Genomic DNA, 17344 nt, shown 5'->3' with positions numbered 1-17344 from the left:
CTACGTGATCTAGTCTGATTTTGAAGCTTTTATAGTTATATTTTTAACTTCATTGAAATTTTCAGCTCCAAAATTTCTTTTTTGTTCTTTGTGATGATTCCCACTCTTCATTGAATTTTTCATCGTGGCATCTGTTGTTTTCCTCAGGTCTTTAAGCTGTGTGTATCCTCTTGCATTACCGAGTTTCCCCAGAACTGTTACTGTAAATCCCTGTCCAGGCACCTTGTGGGCTTCCTTCAGACCAGCATCTATTTCTGGGCAACTATTGTGTTCTTCCAGAGGTGCCCTGCTTCCTCTCCTCTTCCCGTTTCCGTGTCCTTGCATTGACGTCTGTGCATCTGGGACAATCATTCTCTTTTGTTCTCTGGAGAAGGTTTTATTGGCAAAACCTGTTTTGTTTAGATAGAATGTGGGCTGTCATTCAGATGTAGCTTCCGATTGATTTCTTTGCTGATGCTGAGTGTGGGCAGTGTCTGCAGAAGCCACTGTTCAGTCTGAAGCTGTTTGTGGAGGTTGTAATGGGACTTGGAAGTAGAGATGAGCTTCCACAGGTATGTGTCTTTGTTGTTGTTGAAGTTTATTTAAAAGTTAGAGAGGGAGGGAGAGACAGATTTTCTATCCACTGGCTCACTCCCCACGTGGCATCAATAGCTAGGACTGGCCCAAGCTAAAGCCAGGAGCCAGGAGCTTCATGTAGCTCTCCCACTTGGATGGCAGGGGACCAAACATTTAGGCCATCCTCGCTGCTTTTTCTAGGTCATTAGCAGGGAGCTAGATCAGAAGTGGAGCTGCTGAGATTCAAGCCAGTTCTCATAAGATAACTTGCCTGTACCTCAGGTTTCAGATTCACCACTATGGAACAATGTCCACCCCAAAGATGTGTGTCTTTAGTCCCCAGAGAATAGTCAGAAATAAAAATTAAGGTGCTCTTTCAGACCTACTGACCCAGAGCTCAGGACCTGGGGTTGGGCACCCATCTCCATGGCTTTGGTTGGAACACCTGCAGTGTCAGTGTGAGCAGATGCCAGACTTCTGCCTGGAGTGGACTCTGTGAGTCTGAAACAGATTAGGAGTGTTCTGCACGGGGTCCTTGGCACAATCCGGGGGTCTGCCATGCTTCTCCAGCTGAGGGACTGTCTGCAGTATGGCCAGACGCCCCCCCCTTCCCCAGGCTGCAGGAAGCCTGCTGCGCAGTTTTCCAGAGTGTTGGTGAGCACTGTGGCTAGGAGGTCCTGCGGAAGTCTAGGTCTGAAGCTCAGCCACCAAGACAGCAGTGCGGCCAGGTTCTGCAAGTGATCCCCATGTCTTTCTTTGTTTTGTAGGTTTTACCACCGCCCCACCTTAGCGTGGTCTGCCCAGCCCCCGACAGCGACAGCAAGGAAAGACCAAGACTGTTGGAGGAGAGGGCCAGAGGGCAGCAGGGACTGGGAAGACCCCAGGGTCAGAGTGATGGCACAGGCCCACAGCCTGCCCGCTCCCGGGAGAGAGGGTCCATGGGAAGTCGGAAGAAGGATGGAGCAAGTGACGAAGAAGGCCATGTGGGAGGAAGAGCTAAGAAGGGCCAGTGCTAGCAGGTGGCAGGAGGGCAGTGGGGAGAGCTGGTGCCAGCCAGGACGGCTGGGGAGGCAGATGTCGGAGGGTGATGGCCGGAGGCTTCTGCATGACCTGTGCCCGATGCTCCCTGGGGAGCCCGGGGGGAGTTCTCAGACCAAGAGGAAGTCCCAGTCGTTGCCTCGCATGCTGTCCCCTGAGAGCCTGAGCTACATGGAAGTTCCCATCCCGCTGCACGACGGGCACTTGCCAGGCGTGCCCAGAACACCACCATATCCGAACTGCGCACCCAGCGTGGACTTGGCAACGCCCCCTGAGAAGGCCCCTTTGCCCCGGCCCAAGTTTGGGAGACCCCTCAAGCATGCCAGGGGCATGGCTGCACCCAGTGACCCTCAGACTGGTCAGCACAAGGATCCGCATACCTGCAGGAGTGAAGTCAGCAAGCCCAGACACGAACCTGGCATGGGTGACCCCGGCTTGGAGCCACCCATGTACGTGCCCCCACCCTCATACAGGTCACCCCCCCAGAACATCCCAAACCCCTACCTGGAAGATACAGCGCCGCCTGCTCCTGTGAGCAGCAGCGTTGGGCAGCAGCCACCCCCGCCGACGCGAGCTGAGAAGGCTGGAAGCAGGAAGGAGTGGGGTGCGAGCCCCTGCCCACCCCACCCTGCCGCAGCCCCCATGGACTTCATCCAGTACATCCCCTTCAGCGATCCCAGGTTGCGGCATATCAAGCTGGCCTGGCCACACAGTGCCGGCCAGGAGTCGGCGCTGGATGGTGGCCCCTGCAGCCTTGTTGGGCCTGTTGAGGCCCCAGCGCTACCAGAGGGCACCCCGTGGAATGCACAGAACCTGAAGGCCCCCGCTGGAGATGATGGAGGCCTGACCTTTACTGAGCCCAGCGCCCAGTGGCCATGGGGCCAGCTCCCCAGGAACAGGAATGGTGGGGGCTCCCCTGACACAAGAGACCATCGCGCCGTGAGAGATAAGGTGGCCGACAAAGCAGGTGGGCAGCAGCGACTCACAGAAGGCCAAGTGCTGCCTCTGAGTCCAGTTGGGGAGATCATCTGCAGGGCTCAGGTCTGTCCCCAGAAGTCTGACACTGGGCCTCAGAGCAGGAAGAGATCCAAGAAGAAAATGAACGAGACCATATTTTGCTTGGTTTCCATTCCAGTTCAATCAGAGTCCCAGCTGCCAGACACAGATACGAACAACAATGACTTAAAGCAGAGCACTTGGAAAATGCGTGGTGCTGATAAGAGCCCTGCTCTGCAGGAACAGGGACTGCGGGCTGCCTCGAGCACCGACCTGGAGCTGCAGGCTCTCACGGGCACTGTGCTGGGGAGCCCCACGCCCTGCCAGCAGGAGCGACCAACAAGTGACCTCAGATTCCTCTATCTTACACAGCACAGGGAGCTCACGTACACCGGCTCGGGGCCAGGGCACCAGTACAGGGATCAGCAGACACAAACCACTTTCTCTGAGGATCCCAGCAGCCCACAGATGCCTGCTGGAGCCAAGCCGGCTGAGCCAAGCCCTGCCGCACTGATGCCACCCCACGTCCAGCCCACAGTGTGTGACACAGGGGTGCTCACGGCAGTACCCTCCAGGGGCCATCCACCGAAGCCTACCGCCCAGATCCCATCAGCTCAGGCATCCCTCAGCCCATCCAGCAGCAGTGCCTTCTCCAGGACCTCCTCCTGCACGAGCCATGCATCTGCCCCAAAGGCAGGGCCCGGGGTGGACGGCCGGGGACTGGGGGCTGACATCACGGTCCAGCCGGAGGTGGTGAAGGGGGAGGCAGCTGCCAGTCCCTGCAACAGCCAGCAGCCCTTTGGTCAGTTTCTCCTGAAACCAGTTAGCCGTCGGCCCTGGGACTTGATAAGTCAGCTAGAAAGTTTCAATAAGGAGCTGCAGGAAGAGGAAGAAAGCTGTCCCAGTAGCAGTGGCAGTAGAGAGGAAAGTGAGGAAAGTGAGGTGGCAGAGCCCTGGGAAGACCGCCATCCTAGCCCAGAGAAACTTGTGGGCTTCCCTGAAAGCCCCCAGGAAAGGAGAGCCAAGCAACAGCCGAAGGCCTGGGCGCTACAGCATCCTGAGTTTAGATTGACAAGGGCCACCACGGGCAAATCTGGGAGTTGGAATGAGGAGGCAGCACCATCTGGCTGGCCATATGACTGTCCTCGGACCCCTTGGAGACCCCTACAGGTGGAAGATGGCCGAGGGGAGATCTTCCCAGGAGCAGATGGAGACTGGGTCTCAGAGAAGCGGAATCAGGCTGAAGGATGCAGTGTGAGTGAGCCTGTGCACAGCCCGGGGCCTGCAAGAAGAGCCGTGGCTTCGAGACCCAGGGACATGGAGCCAGCTGCCCTTGCCCGTCCCCCAGACCCCAGGGAGCTTCAGGGAATGCGGGAGCCCACTCATGATGTCCTCACTGGGAGAATGTGCAGTGTGGTCCCTCCACAAGCAGGTGGTACAAGAGACAGGGGCCTGCAGGCCCCACTCTCCCTGGCTGCCAGGGGCCGAGGTCTGTCTGCACCAGACCTGAGGTCCGTGGGGCTGGCGGTGGGAGGAGAACAGCACAGGCCTTGGGGTGAATCTAGCGCCCTGGAAATCCCCCCTGGGGAAACCCTGCAAGCCAGGGCCGCAAGGATTTTGGGCATCGAGGTGGCCGTTGAGTCCCTGCTGCCGGACACCAGGCAGAGCCAGTCCCCAGAGCCTGAGGCCAGGGCCCACAGCCCCAAGCCTCCACAGGAAGCGTCCTCATCTGGCTTGGCCCCCTCAGGAGGCCCCACAGCATCTGCTGATGCCTTCTACGGCCGGAGGAAGTGTGGCTGGACTGAAAGCCCGCTCTTTGTCGGGGAGAGGGATGGTACCAGGCGGGCTCCCCCAGCTGCTGAGTCCTCAGAGGTGGATGGAGTCATGACATGCCGAACCGCCAGCCCAGAGCCCCAGCCCGGTCCCACAGTGGCCAAGGATGGGGGCCTGGCGCTGTCTTTCAGGTCTACGCTGTTCCACGTTCTAGAAAGGACACCAAGCATGGCAGGCTCAGAGAAGAAGCTGCGCAGCCCTTCCAAAGTAATTGAGAGTATACAGGAGAAGCTGGCTTGCCCATCAAGGAGGGCAGACCCCAGCCGCCTCATGAGGATGAAGGAGGTGAACTCCGTGTCCCGCATGCGCTGTCTCAGCTCCAGGAACACCGACGCCACTGCTGAAGATGCCAGGCTGCCGGCAGGCCGTACTTGCGCCAAGGGGCCCTCACCCCCACTCTCCTGGGAGAACCTTGGGCATCCAGCTGCACAGAGAGAGAGGCCCCTCCCTGAAGACTCCCGGTGCCCAGGTGAGGTGGGCCAGAGAGCATGTGTGCCAGGCTGCCTGGTGTGCTGGATTGGGGGTGGGGGAGCGCAGGGTTGCATGTCCGGAAAGGGTGGAAGTCAACCCCCTGGGCTGTGTTCTCTGAGGCTGGGAAGTTGGAGGTCACAGAGTGGCAGGGAGTCTCTTGGCAGCATCTTGTACTGCATTACTCCACAGCAGGGCGAAATGAAGAAAGCCCAGTAGGTTCTGGCTGATTAGAAGGATATGTGAGGGCAAGTGAGGACAAGGGCCAGGCTCACCGGGCAGCACTATGATCCCACGGTCGCTCACCCACTGTGGGGAGTCACATTTGTCCCTTGTCATCATTTGAAAGCCCCGTAGTGAGTTTTGGTGTGGATAAACCATGTTCCAATGGCAGGACCCATTAGCTGTGCTTCTGAAGGTCCCCTTTAAGGTAATTTATAAAAATTCACTGGGAGCCGGTGCTATGATGTGATGGGTAAAAGCTGCCACTTACAATACTGTGCACTAGTCTCACTGCTGAACCTTCAAACCAGCTCCCTGCTGATATACCTGGGATAACACCAGAAGACAGACCAGGTGCTTTGGGGCCTTGCACCCACATGGGAGACCCAGAAGACACTCCTGGCTTGATACTGGCCCAATCTGGCCACTGTAGCCATTTGGGGAGTGTATCAGTGGATGGAAGATATCTCTCTCCTTCCCCCTCTCTCTATAACTCTGCCTTGCAGATAAATATTCAAAAAATAGATGAAAAAAAATAACAAAACAAAAAATTTCATTTTATTTGAAAGGGAAAGACAGCTGTCCCATCTGCTGGTTCCCTTCCCAAATGCCTGAGATGGCTAGGGCTGGGCCAGGCCAAAGCCAAGGACAGAGTTCTGTCTAGGTCTCCCACACTTGAGCCATCACCTGCTGCCTCCCATGGTGGCCACAGCAGGGAGCTGGAGTTGGCAGTGAAGCTGGGACTAGAGTACAGATACTCCCTATAGAATGTGGGTATCCGAAGTGGTAACATTGCCACTGTGCCGACGGCCACCGTGGTACCCTAAGTTGTGATTGCGTCCTGCTGGTCTTTGAGCCCACTCTCCTGTCAGACTTGTTTGTGTTTTGGGGGCCATCTGAGATTGATAAACTGTGGGCAGTAGTTTCCTCTCAGTGGTTGCAGCGACTGCTCTGAGGTACAAAGTGGCGTCCCCTCCGGGCTACTTCGGTGATGTGTCCTGGAGGTGATTAGAATTGAGAGCAGTATCAAATGACACATCATACACTAGAACAATCCTAAATCTCTCACTCCACACCTTCCTCCAATGAGCAAGTGGTGTTGGGGCCACTTCCCCAAGCCAGGCCCATTCATCTCCTACGCTGGCCCAGCAGGTGGGCTCATGCCTTCCACCCGTGCCCCTTGCTGTTGAATCTGTTTGTGTGTTTTAATAGAATTTTGCCCACACATGCACTATGACCCCTGGTGCCAGCTGGTTTTCCTGTGTTCTTTATGCAGGATGCCTCAGAGAATGAATTCATTTACCTGGGTCCCACTGGCTCTCCTGGCTTGACAGATTGAGTCCTGGCTGAGGAAGCACTGCATGGTTCACCTGATTGATCTGGGGTTGATTTGTTTTAGATTGACAGATGAAATTGTTTGTGTTTCACATGTGAGGCGTGATGTGTTGAAGTAGATACCCCTCCAGTGGCTCATGTAGCTCCTCACAGATGTGTGACCTCACATGGTGATTTCGTTTGTGATGCAAACACTTGACATCCCTCCTTTTTGTCTTTTTCAGGCATACAGTGTTACCTAGGCACCCTGCTCTGTGGTAGGGCTGTGTACCTGTTTCTCTTAGATAGTTCTTTCTGTAGCACATGTCCCGGGCCAGCAGCCCCTCAGGCCCTGCCACTCTAACCTCATTAGAGTCTAACCTGGACTTCTGTGAGGCCAGCTATTCCAGCTTCCACAGAGGAGCGAGGTCATGTGCAATTCGTGTCTCTGGTTTACTGCTCTTATCAAGTAGTCCCAGGTTCAGGCATGTTTTTGCAGGGCAGATGTCCATGGTGTGTGTACACCAAGCTTCCTTGATCCATCATCCATCTGTTTTCTGCTGGACCTTGACCCTTAGCTGGTGTCTGCTGGCTATGGTGGGCCATCCTAGAGTAAGCATGGTGGGACTGATACCTCAAGTCAGTGATTTCCTGCCCTTTGATACTCAGGGATGCCCACTCACTGGGCTGCTGGCTCACAGCGTTCAGCTGTCGTTAGCATCTTGAGGCACTTCCATGCCATTTTCTGAGACGGCTGTACTAGCTGACACTCCTACTGGTAGTATGCAGGAGTGTGCTTTGTGTGTCCTTGCCAGCACTTGCTAGCTTACTACATATTCTGACAGGCGGGAAAAGCCATCATATTATTGTGTTGGTTTGTTTCTGTGTTTCCCTGATGATTGGTGATGTGGAAGGTTTGTTTTGTTTTGTGTTTTGATTCCTAGATTTCTCACCCATTTGAATGTCTCTTTGACAAGTCTCTGGATCCATCGGCCACTTTTTAAGTTGTGCTGTGAGTTCCTGTGGTTTTAAGTGGAGTGGCCTGTGTATTCTGGCCATTTACACCTTGTCAGATGTCTGCAGGCCTTTCCCTCTCATTGGCTTTGCTGGCAGGAGCTGCTGAAGTGGGTGAAGTCCCTATGTGTCTGTTTTTGCCATGGTTGCCTGTGCCTTTGAGCCCAGAGCCCAAATGTACTGCCCAGCCCAGTGTCCTCTGCCCGTTGTTGACACTTCCGGGTTCCACACTAGTAGGGTTTTTGCTCTGGTTTGGTTTGTATATGGAGTGGGATACGGAGGTCTAATTTCATGCTTTTGCAGGTGGCCTCATAGGGCTGTCCACAAACTTCCCCTCAGGGCATGTGCTTGCTACCTTTGTGGAAAACCAGTTGGTTTTAAATGTGTGGGTTCATTTCTGGGCTCTTTGTTCTGAGTGTTGGTCTTTGCAACTTTATATTTACATACAAAACCATACTGGCTTTGGTTTCTATAATTTTATAATGTAGTTTGAAATTAGGCATGCCATGTCTTTGCTGCTTTTGCTCAAGATTGCCTTGGCTCTGGGCTGTTTTATAATTTCATACAGATTTTAGGATTGGTTTTCTTTTTACATGAAAGTGGTCATTGCTGTTTTGATAGAGATTACATTGAGTCTGTGTATCGTTTAGGTATCATGAACATTTTAATAATATTTGTTTTTCCCATTAAAGAACACGTGATATTTTCATTCAGACCGCTATTCCAATTCTTCTATCAGTGTTTAATAGTTTTCAGTGTAGAGAATTTTCAGTGCCTTGGTGAAGTTTATTTCTGAGTTGTAGCTACAGGGAATAAGATTCTTGATTCCTTTTCCAGATAGTTTATTACCAGGATACAGCAACACTGCTGATGGGTGGGTGTTGATCTTCTGTCTGTTACATTCGTCCGACTAATCTAACAGTGTTTTGGTGGAGTCTCTTGGTTCTGTATATGGGGTGCCATTTTTATTGTTTCTTTGTACAATACACAGATCCCTTAATTCCTTGAAGTCGTCCGTCATGCCACCCGCACTGCTGCTGTGCGAGGTCACATCATCTACACACAAGGAAAATATGACTGCCTCCAGCATGGGGGCCTGTCTTTTCTTCTCCTGCCCCCTGAGTGCTCTGGCTAGAGTTCCAAGAGTATTTGAATAGAATTGGTAAAAGTGGGTCTTGTTGGCTTGTTGTAAATCTCATTTCCCCATCTAGGGGGATATTCGTTGTGGGGTTGTTGGACATGGTATTTATTGTATTGGATGCATTTCTTCCATAGTTAATGTTTTGATGCAACTTTAAACAGATTTACTTATTTATTTGAAAATCAGAGAAAGAGATCGATCGATCCATCCATCTTCTGGATCCCTTCCCATTGGTGACAAGCAGGCTGAAGCTAGCAGCTCCCTGCAGGTCTCCCACGCGGATCAAAGGGAACCACGCACTGGGGGCGTTGTCTACTACTTTCCTAGGTGCATTAACCAGGAGCTGCATCACAGGGCAGGCCAGGACTGCAGCCAAAGCACCTGTGGAATGTCATGGTCACGGGTAGCGGCTTAATCTGCTGTGGTACAGCTCAGCTCCAATATTTAGAGAATCGCTATTATGAGAGAGTGATGTGCTATGTTAAATGATCTTTCTGCAGCTTCTGAAAAGAATAACAAAGTCTTCATGCTGAACTCTGTGACTGTGACAGACCTTGTTGATGGACTTGCCTTGACCATGCTGAATGAGCTTTGTGATGTGCTGTTGAGTCTGCTTTGCTGTTGAGAGCATTTTTGCATCAGCCCGGCTCAGGGATGCTGGGCTATTGTTTTGTCTTTCTTTGGTTGTGTCCTAGTCTGGTAACTCTAAGTTTCAAAAATCTGCTCCTGCTAATTTTTTGGAATAGTTTGAGAAGAATCAGCATTCCTTCTCCTTTAAGTATTTTGTGGATCTCAACAAGGAAGCCATCAGTCCTGGGCTTTTTTTTTTTTTTTTTTTTTTTTTTTTTTTTTTTTTGCTGGGAGACTGTTTCTGATCCAGTCTCCTTCAGTTGTTGGTCTGCATAGGTTTTCATTTTCTTTATCACTCAGACATCAGACTGTCCAGTTTGTGTCTGTGGGGTTATTCAGAGCAGTCTCCCATAATCCTTTGCATTTCTGTGCTATCAGTTGTGTTGTCTCCCTTTTCTTCTGTCTTTTTTTTTTTTTTTGAGTCTTTTTTTCTTAATGTTTTCATGGCTTAACTATGTTGATTTTGCTCTTCGTTAAAAACAGACCAAAACAAACCACCTCCTCGTTTCTTCAAGCTCTGGGGATTTACTGCATAAAATCTTTTCAGCAGAATTTGTTTCTAACATCACCTCCAAAATATGCCCACCATGTTTTAAATGCCAGTTACAGCTTAATTTGGGATTTTGGAGCAAGTTTATGCATCTGTAAAGCTAGGATTATCTTTCGGTGTTTTACTTATTTATTTTCGTGCAATGCAGAGTGATGCGGGGGATGTGAGGGGCAGAGTCTTCCACCTGCTCATTCACTCCTCTACTGCTTGCAACGGCAAGCACTGCATCTTAAAACTCCATCCTGTCTTCCATGCAAGTGGCAGAGGCCCAGGCACTTAATTCATCACCTGGTGCCTCCCAGGGTGCGTTGGCCGAGGCCCAGGCACTTAATCCATCATCTGGTGCCTCCCAGGGTGCGTTGGCAAGAAGCTGGCTCCAAAGTAGAAGAGCTGGGCCTTGAACAAAATCCTCCTGGTACCGGCATCCCACCTGGTGTTGGTACCGGCATCCCACCTGGTGGCCCAATTCACTGTGCCACAGCACCCTTCCCAGTCCCCGCCCCCTCCTGACTCATGTCTTCCAAGAATCGTAAAGATTTCAAAATAAGACAAATCTTATTATAAAACACATGAGTGTAGGGGTTGATGTGGTCGCTTAGTAGGGTAATTATCCACATGATACCAACATTGTGTGTGGGTGCCAGTTAGGGGCTGACTGCTGCACTTCCCATCCCACTTCCTGCTTATGACCTGGGGGAGCAGAAGAAGCTTCTGGCTCCCAGCTTCGGGCCCACCCAGCTCTGGTCTTTGTGGCCATTTGGGAAGTGAACCAGCAGATGGAAGATCTCTTTCCCTATCTCTCTGTATCTCCCTATCTCTCTTTAGATTTTCAAATAAAATAAGTGGATATTTTAAACAAACAAAAAAAGCCCCCACATTTGTCAGGGTTTCTGTGTCTCAGGCACACATCTCCTGGGAGTGCCTTGCGTCACCTCCCCCTTCCCATGCGGTCAGCTCGGGCCTGACTACAGCAGCTGTCGGCAGACACACACAGAGTGTTCTGTTTAGCTAGCCACTAAAATCACTTTTCTCGTGAGCTTTTTTTTTTTTTTCTTTTTCCAACCACTGTTCCTACAGGTAGAAATTCCAGTTAATTTCTTTCTCCTAGCATCTGATACGTTCATTAACATATAGTAAAACAGGCAAAAAAAATCTGCACACGGAAAGCCTCACCTTTGCTGCTTCCCTGGGGCTGGGCCTCTCTTGAGCAGGTGCCTGGCCTCTCTTGAGCAGGTGCCTGGCCTCTCTTAAGCAGGTGCCTGGGCCTCCAGTTAGTTGTTAGGGAAGGGATTTCAGACACAGGATCAGGATGTGGGCCTGGGAGGAGCCTCCAGAAAGGCTGGGGGAAATGCATTTAAAAGGTAGGCATGTATGATACAAAACTATACATCCACATTACATCTCTGCGTAATGTGCGTTTTCCATGAACTTTTTTGTTTTCATCTTGTTTGACTGCCTGGTACTTTTTATTTTTTCATGTTAATACAATGAGAAAAGATTTAGTATAGCTCATAGATGTCATTTTAAGAATATAATGGTGTTCCCTTCCTTGTTGACTTCCGGGCTCACTCGCTCACTCTGATCAAGCTCACTCGCTCTCTCTGATAACCCTTTGGTAGTATATTATTGTTAACCATTGGTTTGACAAAGATAAATGAAGTTTGACAAAACTGTATTTGCAGCAAAACTTGTACACAAATGGTAGAACTTGATTCTTTTTTTTTAAAGATTTATTTATTTTTATTGGAAAGGCAGATATACAGAAAGGAGGAAAGACAGAGAGAAAGATCTGCTGTCCAATGATTCATTCCGCAAGTGGCTGCAATGGCTGAAACTGCGCCAATCTGAAGCCAGGAGTCAGGAACTTCTTCCATATCTCCCACACAAGTGCAGGGTCCCAAGACCTTGGGCCATCCTCAACTGCTTTCCCAGGCCACAAGCAGGGAGCTGGATGGGAAGTGGAGCTGCCGGGATTAGAACCTGTGCCCATATGGTATTCTGGCGTGTTCAAAGTGAGAACTTTAGCCACTAGGCCATTGTGCCAGGCCTGATTCTTTTTTTTAACAGCTGAAAAATTCAAAATGAATACAACTAGAGGGCATCCTGTTGAATGAAATAAATCAGTCAAAGACACACTCCACATGTATATGTGGAAGCTAAAATTCATAAAAGACAAAAGTTAGAAAAGAAAAAAATAACTTGGCATAAGTATAATTTCCGTTGTGTGCAGATGAGGGAAGTGGTTGTCTTTCCCTGTGCTCACTGCCCCGTTCCTGCTGACCTAGTGTCCTTTACCTTTGTATGTTTGACCTCTTTACTCAGCGGAGCATTAGGCCTCTGACTATAATGTAAAAATTAAAATATGTTATCTCAAGAGCTTTTTTATTTTTAAAATATTTATGAGAGAGAGATTGAGAGAGTGTTCCCTTCTCTGGTTGACTCCCCATATGCTCACAGTTGCCTGGAACTTCATCTGGAGCTCCCACTTAGTGGCCTCAACCACTGACTACAAGGGCTGGAGCTGGGAGTGACTCGGGCCCTCGGATGAGGCTGCAGGGATGCTGGCCCAAACTGGGAGTGACCCGGGCCCTCGGATGAGGCTGCAGGGATGCTGGCCCAAACTGGGAGTGACCCGGGCCCTCGGATGAGGCTGCAGGGATGCTGGCCCAAACTGGGAGTGACCCGGGCCCTCGGATGAGGCTGCAGGGATGCTGGCCCAAACTGGGAGTGACCCGGCCCTCGGATGAGGCTGCAGGGATGCTGGCCCAAACTGGGAGTGACCCGGGCCCTCGGATGAGGCTGCAGGGATGCTGGCCCAAACTGGGAGTGACCCGGGCCCTCGGATGAGGCTGCAGGGATGCTGGCCCAAACTGGGAGTGACCCGGGCCCTCGGATGAGGCATGGGCATCCTGATGAGTAGTGGCCCACCTGTAAGGCCAGACACCTGCCCACCCACAACCCTGAACGCCTTCTGGAGCCTTTTCTTGTGCTCATTTTCCCACTGACTGTTGCTTCATTTGTTAGATTACAACCTTGCCAGGCCGGCATTCTGATGCAGTGAATTAAGCCATGGCTTGCAATATAGTATCCACTACTGAAGCTCCAGTTCAAATTCCAGCTGCTCCACTCCAAGTCCAGCTGCCTGCAAACACATTTGAGAAGAAACTCGAGATGGCCCAGGTGTGGGGTACCCACCGACCACGTGGGAGGCTCAGGGGAGTACCTAGCTCCCAGCTTCAGCCTGGCACGGCCCCCACCTGGTCCAACTGTTTGGGAGGAGATCTTGCTTCCTGTCAGTCTGCCCTTCATAAAATTTTAAAAACAAACAGAGCCGGAGTAAAGCCATGTTGCTGTGTGCAGTAACCTCATGTGCTACATTTTCCTGGGTTGATGTAAGTATAGGCCTCCTCCTCAGCTTTAACGCTGCCCACCCTATGCCCCTTGTCCTGGCTCACCCCCACACTTCTGGCTCCTGAATTCAGATTCCACCAGGTGCGGTAGCCTAAGATCACATCCTCTGCAGCCTGTCACACCTCAGCCCCAGCCAGACACACATGCACCCTTCACGAACCTTCTGTGGCATCGCAGTGCATGTATCTTAAAAGGTCTCATTTCAGACTAAAGAGGGCCATTTCAGCCAGATCTTCCCGACAGTCACTCCTGGCCTCTCAGAGCCAACCAAGTCCCTGAATCCCTCCTACGCTGGGTGGCTGGGTCCCAGCCCTGCAGGGCGAGCAGGGGGCTGCCTTGGCTTCTGCTGTGGGCCCCGGGGTCCAGGAGCGCCATGGCGGAGTGAGGAGAGAGTGCTTGGAGGAGGAACGTGCAGGAGGCTGCTCGAGGCAGGGGCGTGCATGAGTGTCAGCACCAGGCAGGCCGTGGGAGCGTCCCCCACCGGGACACAGTGCACAGCCAGCACCCTGGCCTGGCAGCCTGTGTTGTGGGTGCTGCAGAGGTGGCTCATCCTAGAGTGTGCCATGGGCTGTCAGTCCCGCACCAGGCCTCAGAGGCTGAGAGAAAACTAGTCTACAGGGGCTCTGTGGTGTTACCACCTTGACCACATACTGAGCAGGCATGTTACAAATACTTTCGGTAAAAAGTTAGGCTTGAACTTTGTTCCACCTATTCCCTTTTGTATGATTTAATGTGTTCAGTAGAAAACGTAGAAACAGGGCTATGTGGTTTGTGCTGTGTTCTTACTGGGCCTGCAGCAGCTGAAGCAAGAACCCAGGGGGTACAAAGTGCCTCCCTGGCCCCATGTCCAGGCCCTAGGCTCGCGCTGGGAGCTGTGGGATGGAAGGACCCTCCAGGGGCATCCGCAGCATTCCTAGCTCTGAGGGAGCTGTTAGAGACTTTTGGACACTCAGCCTGTTCCATCCCTCCCACTGGCCAGAAGTGTGCCCTTCCTGGAGCCAACAAAGGTGACGCGGGAGGCTGCTGGAGCCCAGAGCGTGGGGCCGGGCTGGTGGTCCCTTGTGGCACATGCGTGCTTGGAAGCATCAGTTGTCTGCAAGCGGCCACCCCATGGGAGCCAGCGGCCCCAGACCTGTGTGGTGCAGCGAGTGTGAACAGGATCATTCAGGCTGATTCATGGTGCCCATCTGAAACACACGTTTCACGGTTGGCAGACCTGTGCAGTCAGCAGCACAACCTGGCCGGGGAGGAAAGGTGAGGGCAGGGCATGGGAAAGCCTGTGGCTGCCACTGCCACTGCCAGGGGCTGGATGCACAGACTCTGTGGCCTGCGCGGTGCCCATCTGCATCTGCCCAGGATGGGTCTATGCCTTTGCAGTGCCCGGCTGTGTCTGTCTGGGTTGGGTACGTGCCCTTGCAGTGCCAGCTGTGTCTGCCAGGTTGGGTCTGCAGTGCAGGCCTGTGCCCTGGCGGTGCCCGGCTGTGTCTGCCAGGTCGGGTCTGCAGTGCAGGCCTGTGCCCTGGCGGTGCCAGGTGTGTCTGCTGGGGTTGCAGGCACTTTCTGTCCCTGCTGTTCTGACAATCTCATGTCAACTGTCTGCTGGACTCCTCTCTACCTTCTTTCTCTGAAGTCAATCACCTTTGGACCTGCCTGTTGGTTTGCTCTGTTTTCCCCCTCCACCTTATTCATAGTGATTGATAGGTAAAAATTACCTCCATCTAGGGCATACAACCTGGTAGTTTGAAATACTTTTTAAGAAATATTTATTTGAGGGCATGGCGCGGCAGCCTAGTGGCTTAAGCCCTTACCTTGCACGCACTGAGATCCCGCATGGATGCCAGTTCTAATCCTGGTGGCTCACTTCCCATCCAGCTCCCTGCCTTTGTCCTGGGAAAGCAATTGAGGATGGCCCAAAACCCTGGGGCCCTGCACCCGCATGGAAGACCTGGAAAAGGCTTCTGGCTCCTGGCTTTGGACTGGCTCAGCTCCAGCCATTGCGGCTGCTTGGGGAGTGAATCAATGGACGCGAAATCTTCCTCTCTGTCTCTCCTCCTCCTCTCTGCATATCGGACTTTGCAATAAAAATAAATAAATCTTAAAAAAAATTATTTGAAAGGAGAGACGTCTTCCATCCGTTGGGTCATTCCCCAGATGCCTCCAACAGCCAGGCCTGAGCTAAGGCTGAAAGAAGGATCCAGGAACTCCAAGCAGGTCTGCCAGCTGGGTGGCAGGGCCCAGGCACTTCTGCTGCTTTTCACAGTGCATTGGCAGATGCCTGGATTGGAAGCGGAGCAGACGGCACTACCCCCTAGATAGGTTGTGTTGATTAGATATGTGTGGATCATATGTGAGAAGTGTGCCAAGGTTAAGCCCATCACGCAGATACCAGCTTGTTGCTGTTTGGGAAGAGCATCTGTGCTGGCCTGTTGGCACGTCTCAAGTGCAGCATACGTCAGCGGCCAAGACTCGCTGTCCTGTGGCTGAGGCTGCCCCTTCCCCACTGCAGCTCCTGGCAGCCCCCACACTGTCTGCTTGGGAAGGTCCCATATCCACGTGGAATCACACAGGGCTTGTCTGTCTCACCATCACGGGAATGGAAAGATTTGCTTTCCTGGGAGGGCTGCTTTCCTGAGGTGGCCTCCACGGCCTGGCTGCCTGCAGCACACGGGCTTCTCTGCATGCCCAGTTTTGCATGGCATGACGGTTCTGACAAACCTGCACAATGCTTCCCATAAGAGCTGTATTACTTCCAATTTTTCTAAACATTTTCTCTTTAAAGATTGGGAAGTTTTTGAGCTGCTGAGGCAGGAATTTCTGTCAGTGGGAGACTCAGGGTAAGCCCCGGGGGTGCCAGGATCCCAGCGACCTGTGACCCAGAGGCTGTGCTCTAGGGGGATCTGGGTCAGCCTCCTTGCCCCTCTGTAGGGTGTCCTGGGTGGTGCAGGGCGTCTGTACAGTTGGGGATTTCTAACACAGGGCTTTAGGATGGACCAGGGTGCCAGCCAGACTCCCCTGTGCCCTGGCAGGCAGGTGGAAGTGGGAGGCAGGAGGCCCAGAAGTGGGGGCTGCAGGATCCCCAGGCTTGCAGAGGACAGCCTTTGGGCACAGAGGTGCATGTCCTAAAGCCCACTCTGATCAGAGCCGCAACTTCGAGAAAGGGGAGAGATGTGGATCAGCCAGTCTCAGCAGGGCCCAGGACAGAGGCCACCTCAGCTGAAGTTTCCTGTGTTCCTCTGTGAGCAGCAGGAAGGGGTCATGAGAGCACGAAGGTGCTGACGTCGCTCCTCTGCATTGGCGTAAAAACCACACGCATTCTTCGCAGGCAGCTCTGTGACAGTCGTTGTCCCTCACATTAACTGTTGAAATACGTAAGCTGAACTGTTAGCCGCCTGTGGGTGTTGGTCCATAAGCACATGTGTGATGGTGGTCCTCGGGTTACCTAGATCACAGACAGGTGAGTGCCCCACTGATTGTCCCTCTCTCTGTTTCTGCAGACTCGTACGACCCCAGCCGGGTGGAGAGGGTGTGACACCGAGACCCCGGGCCTGCCACTCTCCGACGATGCGGTCTGTCGGTCCACTTCGGCTTCGCGGGCTGACGTGTCCCCTGCCACCCGCTGTCCACACAGTCGCTGGCAGAGATGATGCGTTGTCCATACAAGCTGTCTGTCTGCTTGTGCAGTGGCAGAAAGCTAAGCCTGTGTGCAGAAGAGAGTTGTTGCTGTGGCCTGGCCAGGCTGCTCGTCAGCCTGGCGTTCCTGAAAGTGACCCGTGGGCGATCTAGGGGGCAACACGTGGGGACTGTGGTGACGTGCCCTGAGAGAATGACATCAGGAATGCCCCACAGGTGACCGCTGGGACTGCAGCCCTCTAAGAGAAGTATTGATCCAGTGGGGACTATCCCCGGCTTGTTTGGAAACACGCCATCGCCTGCTTTGCACTCACTATTGGACAATCTATTTTTATTTTCTGTGTGGAGATTTTAGAAATCCTTTCTATGAAAAATAATTGCTGGTTTGAAAATAGACCATTTTAAACAAAGTAACTATATTTCTTTTTACCAAAAAAAAAATTTTTAAAGGAAATTGCTATTTTTTTATGACGTAAACACCGGCTAGGCAGCAGATTTTTAAGGAAACATTATTTTATTTAAGAATCTGGACCCCATTGTGT

The 17344-nt window shown here is 52.2% G+C and overlaps 1 protein-coding gene across 1 annotated transcript; it reads left to right on the top strand.

The window, feature by feature from the left end:
- The first annotated feature begins 1418 nt into the window (after window positions 1-1418).
- Window positions 1419-16788, top strand: JCAD (junctional cadherin 5 associated). Its single transcript, XM_058669664.1, has 2 exons — window positions 1419-4891; window positions 16667-16788. Exons 1-2 carry the CDS (start codon window positions 1450-1452, stop codon window positions 16699-16701), a joined length of 3477 nt encoding a protein of 1158 aa, XP_058525647.1. The 5' UTR covers window positions 1419-1449; the 3' UTR covers window positions 16702-16788.
- Window positions 16789-17344: the final 556 nt, after the last annotated feature.

This window comes from Ochotona princeps, chromosome 10 (genome assembly GCF_030435755.1).
Source record: "Ochotona princeps isolate mOchPri1 chromosome 10, mOchPri1.hap1, whole genome shotgun sequence".
In the NCBI taxonomy this organism is placed as follows: Eukaryota; Metazoa; Chordata; class Mammalia; order Lagomorpha; family Ochotonidae; genus Ochotona; species Ochotona princeps.
Note: the sequence above shows the minus strand (reverse complement) of the source record. Positions and strands in the feature narration are given on the sequence as shown.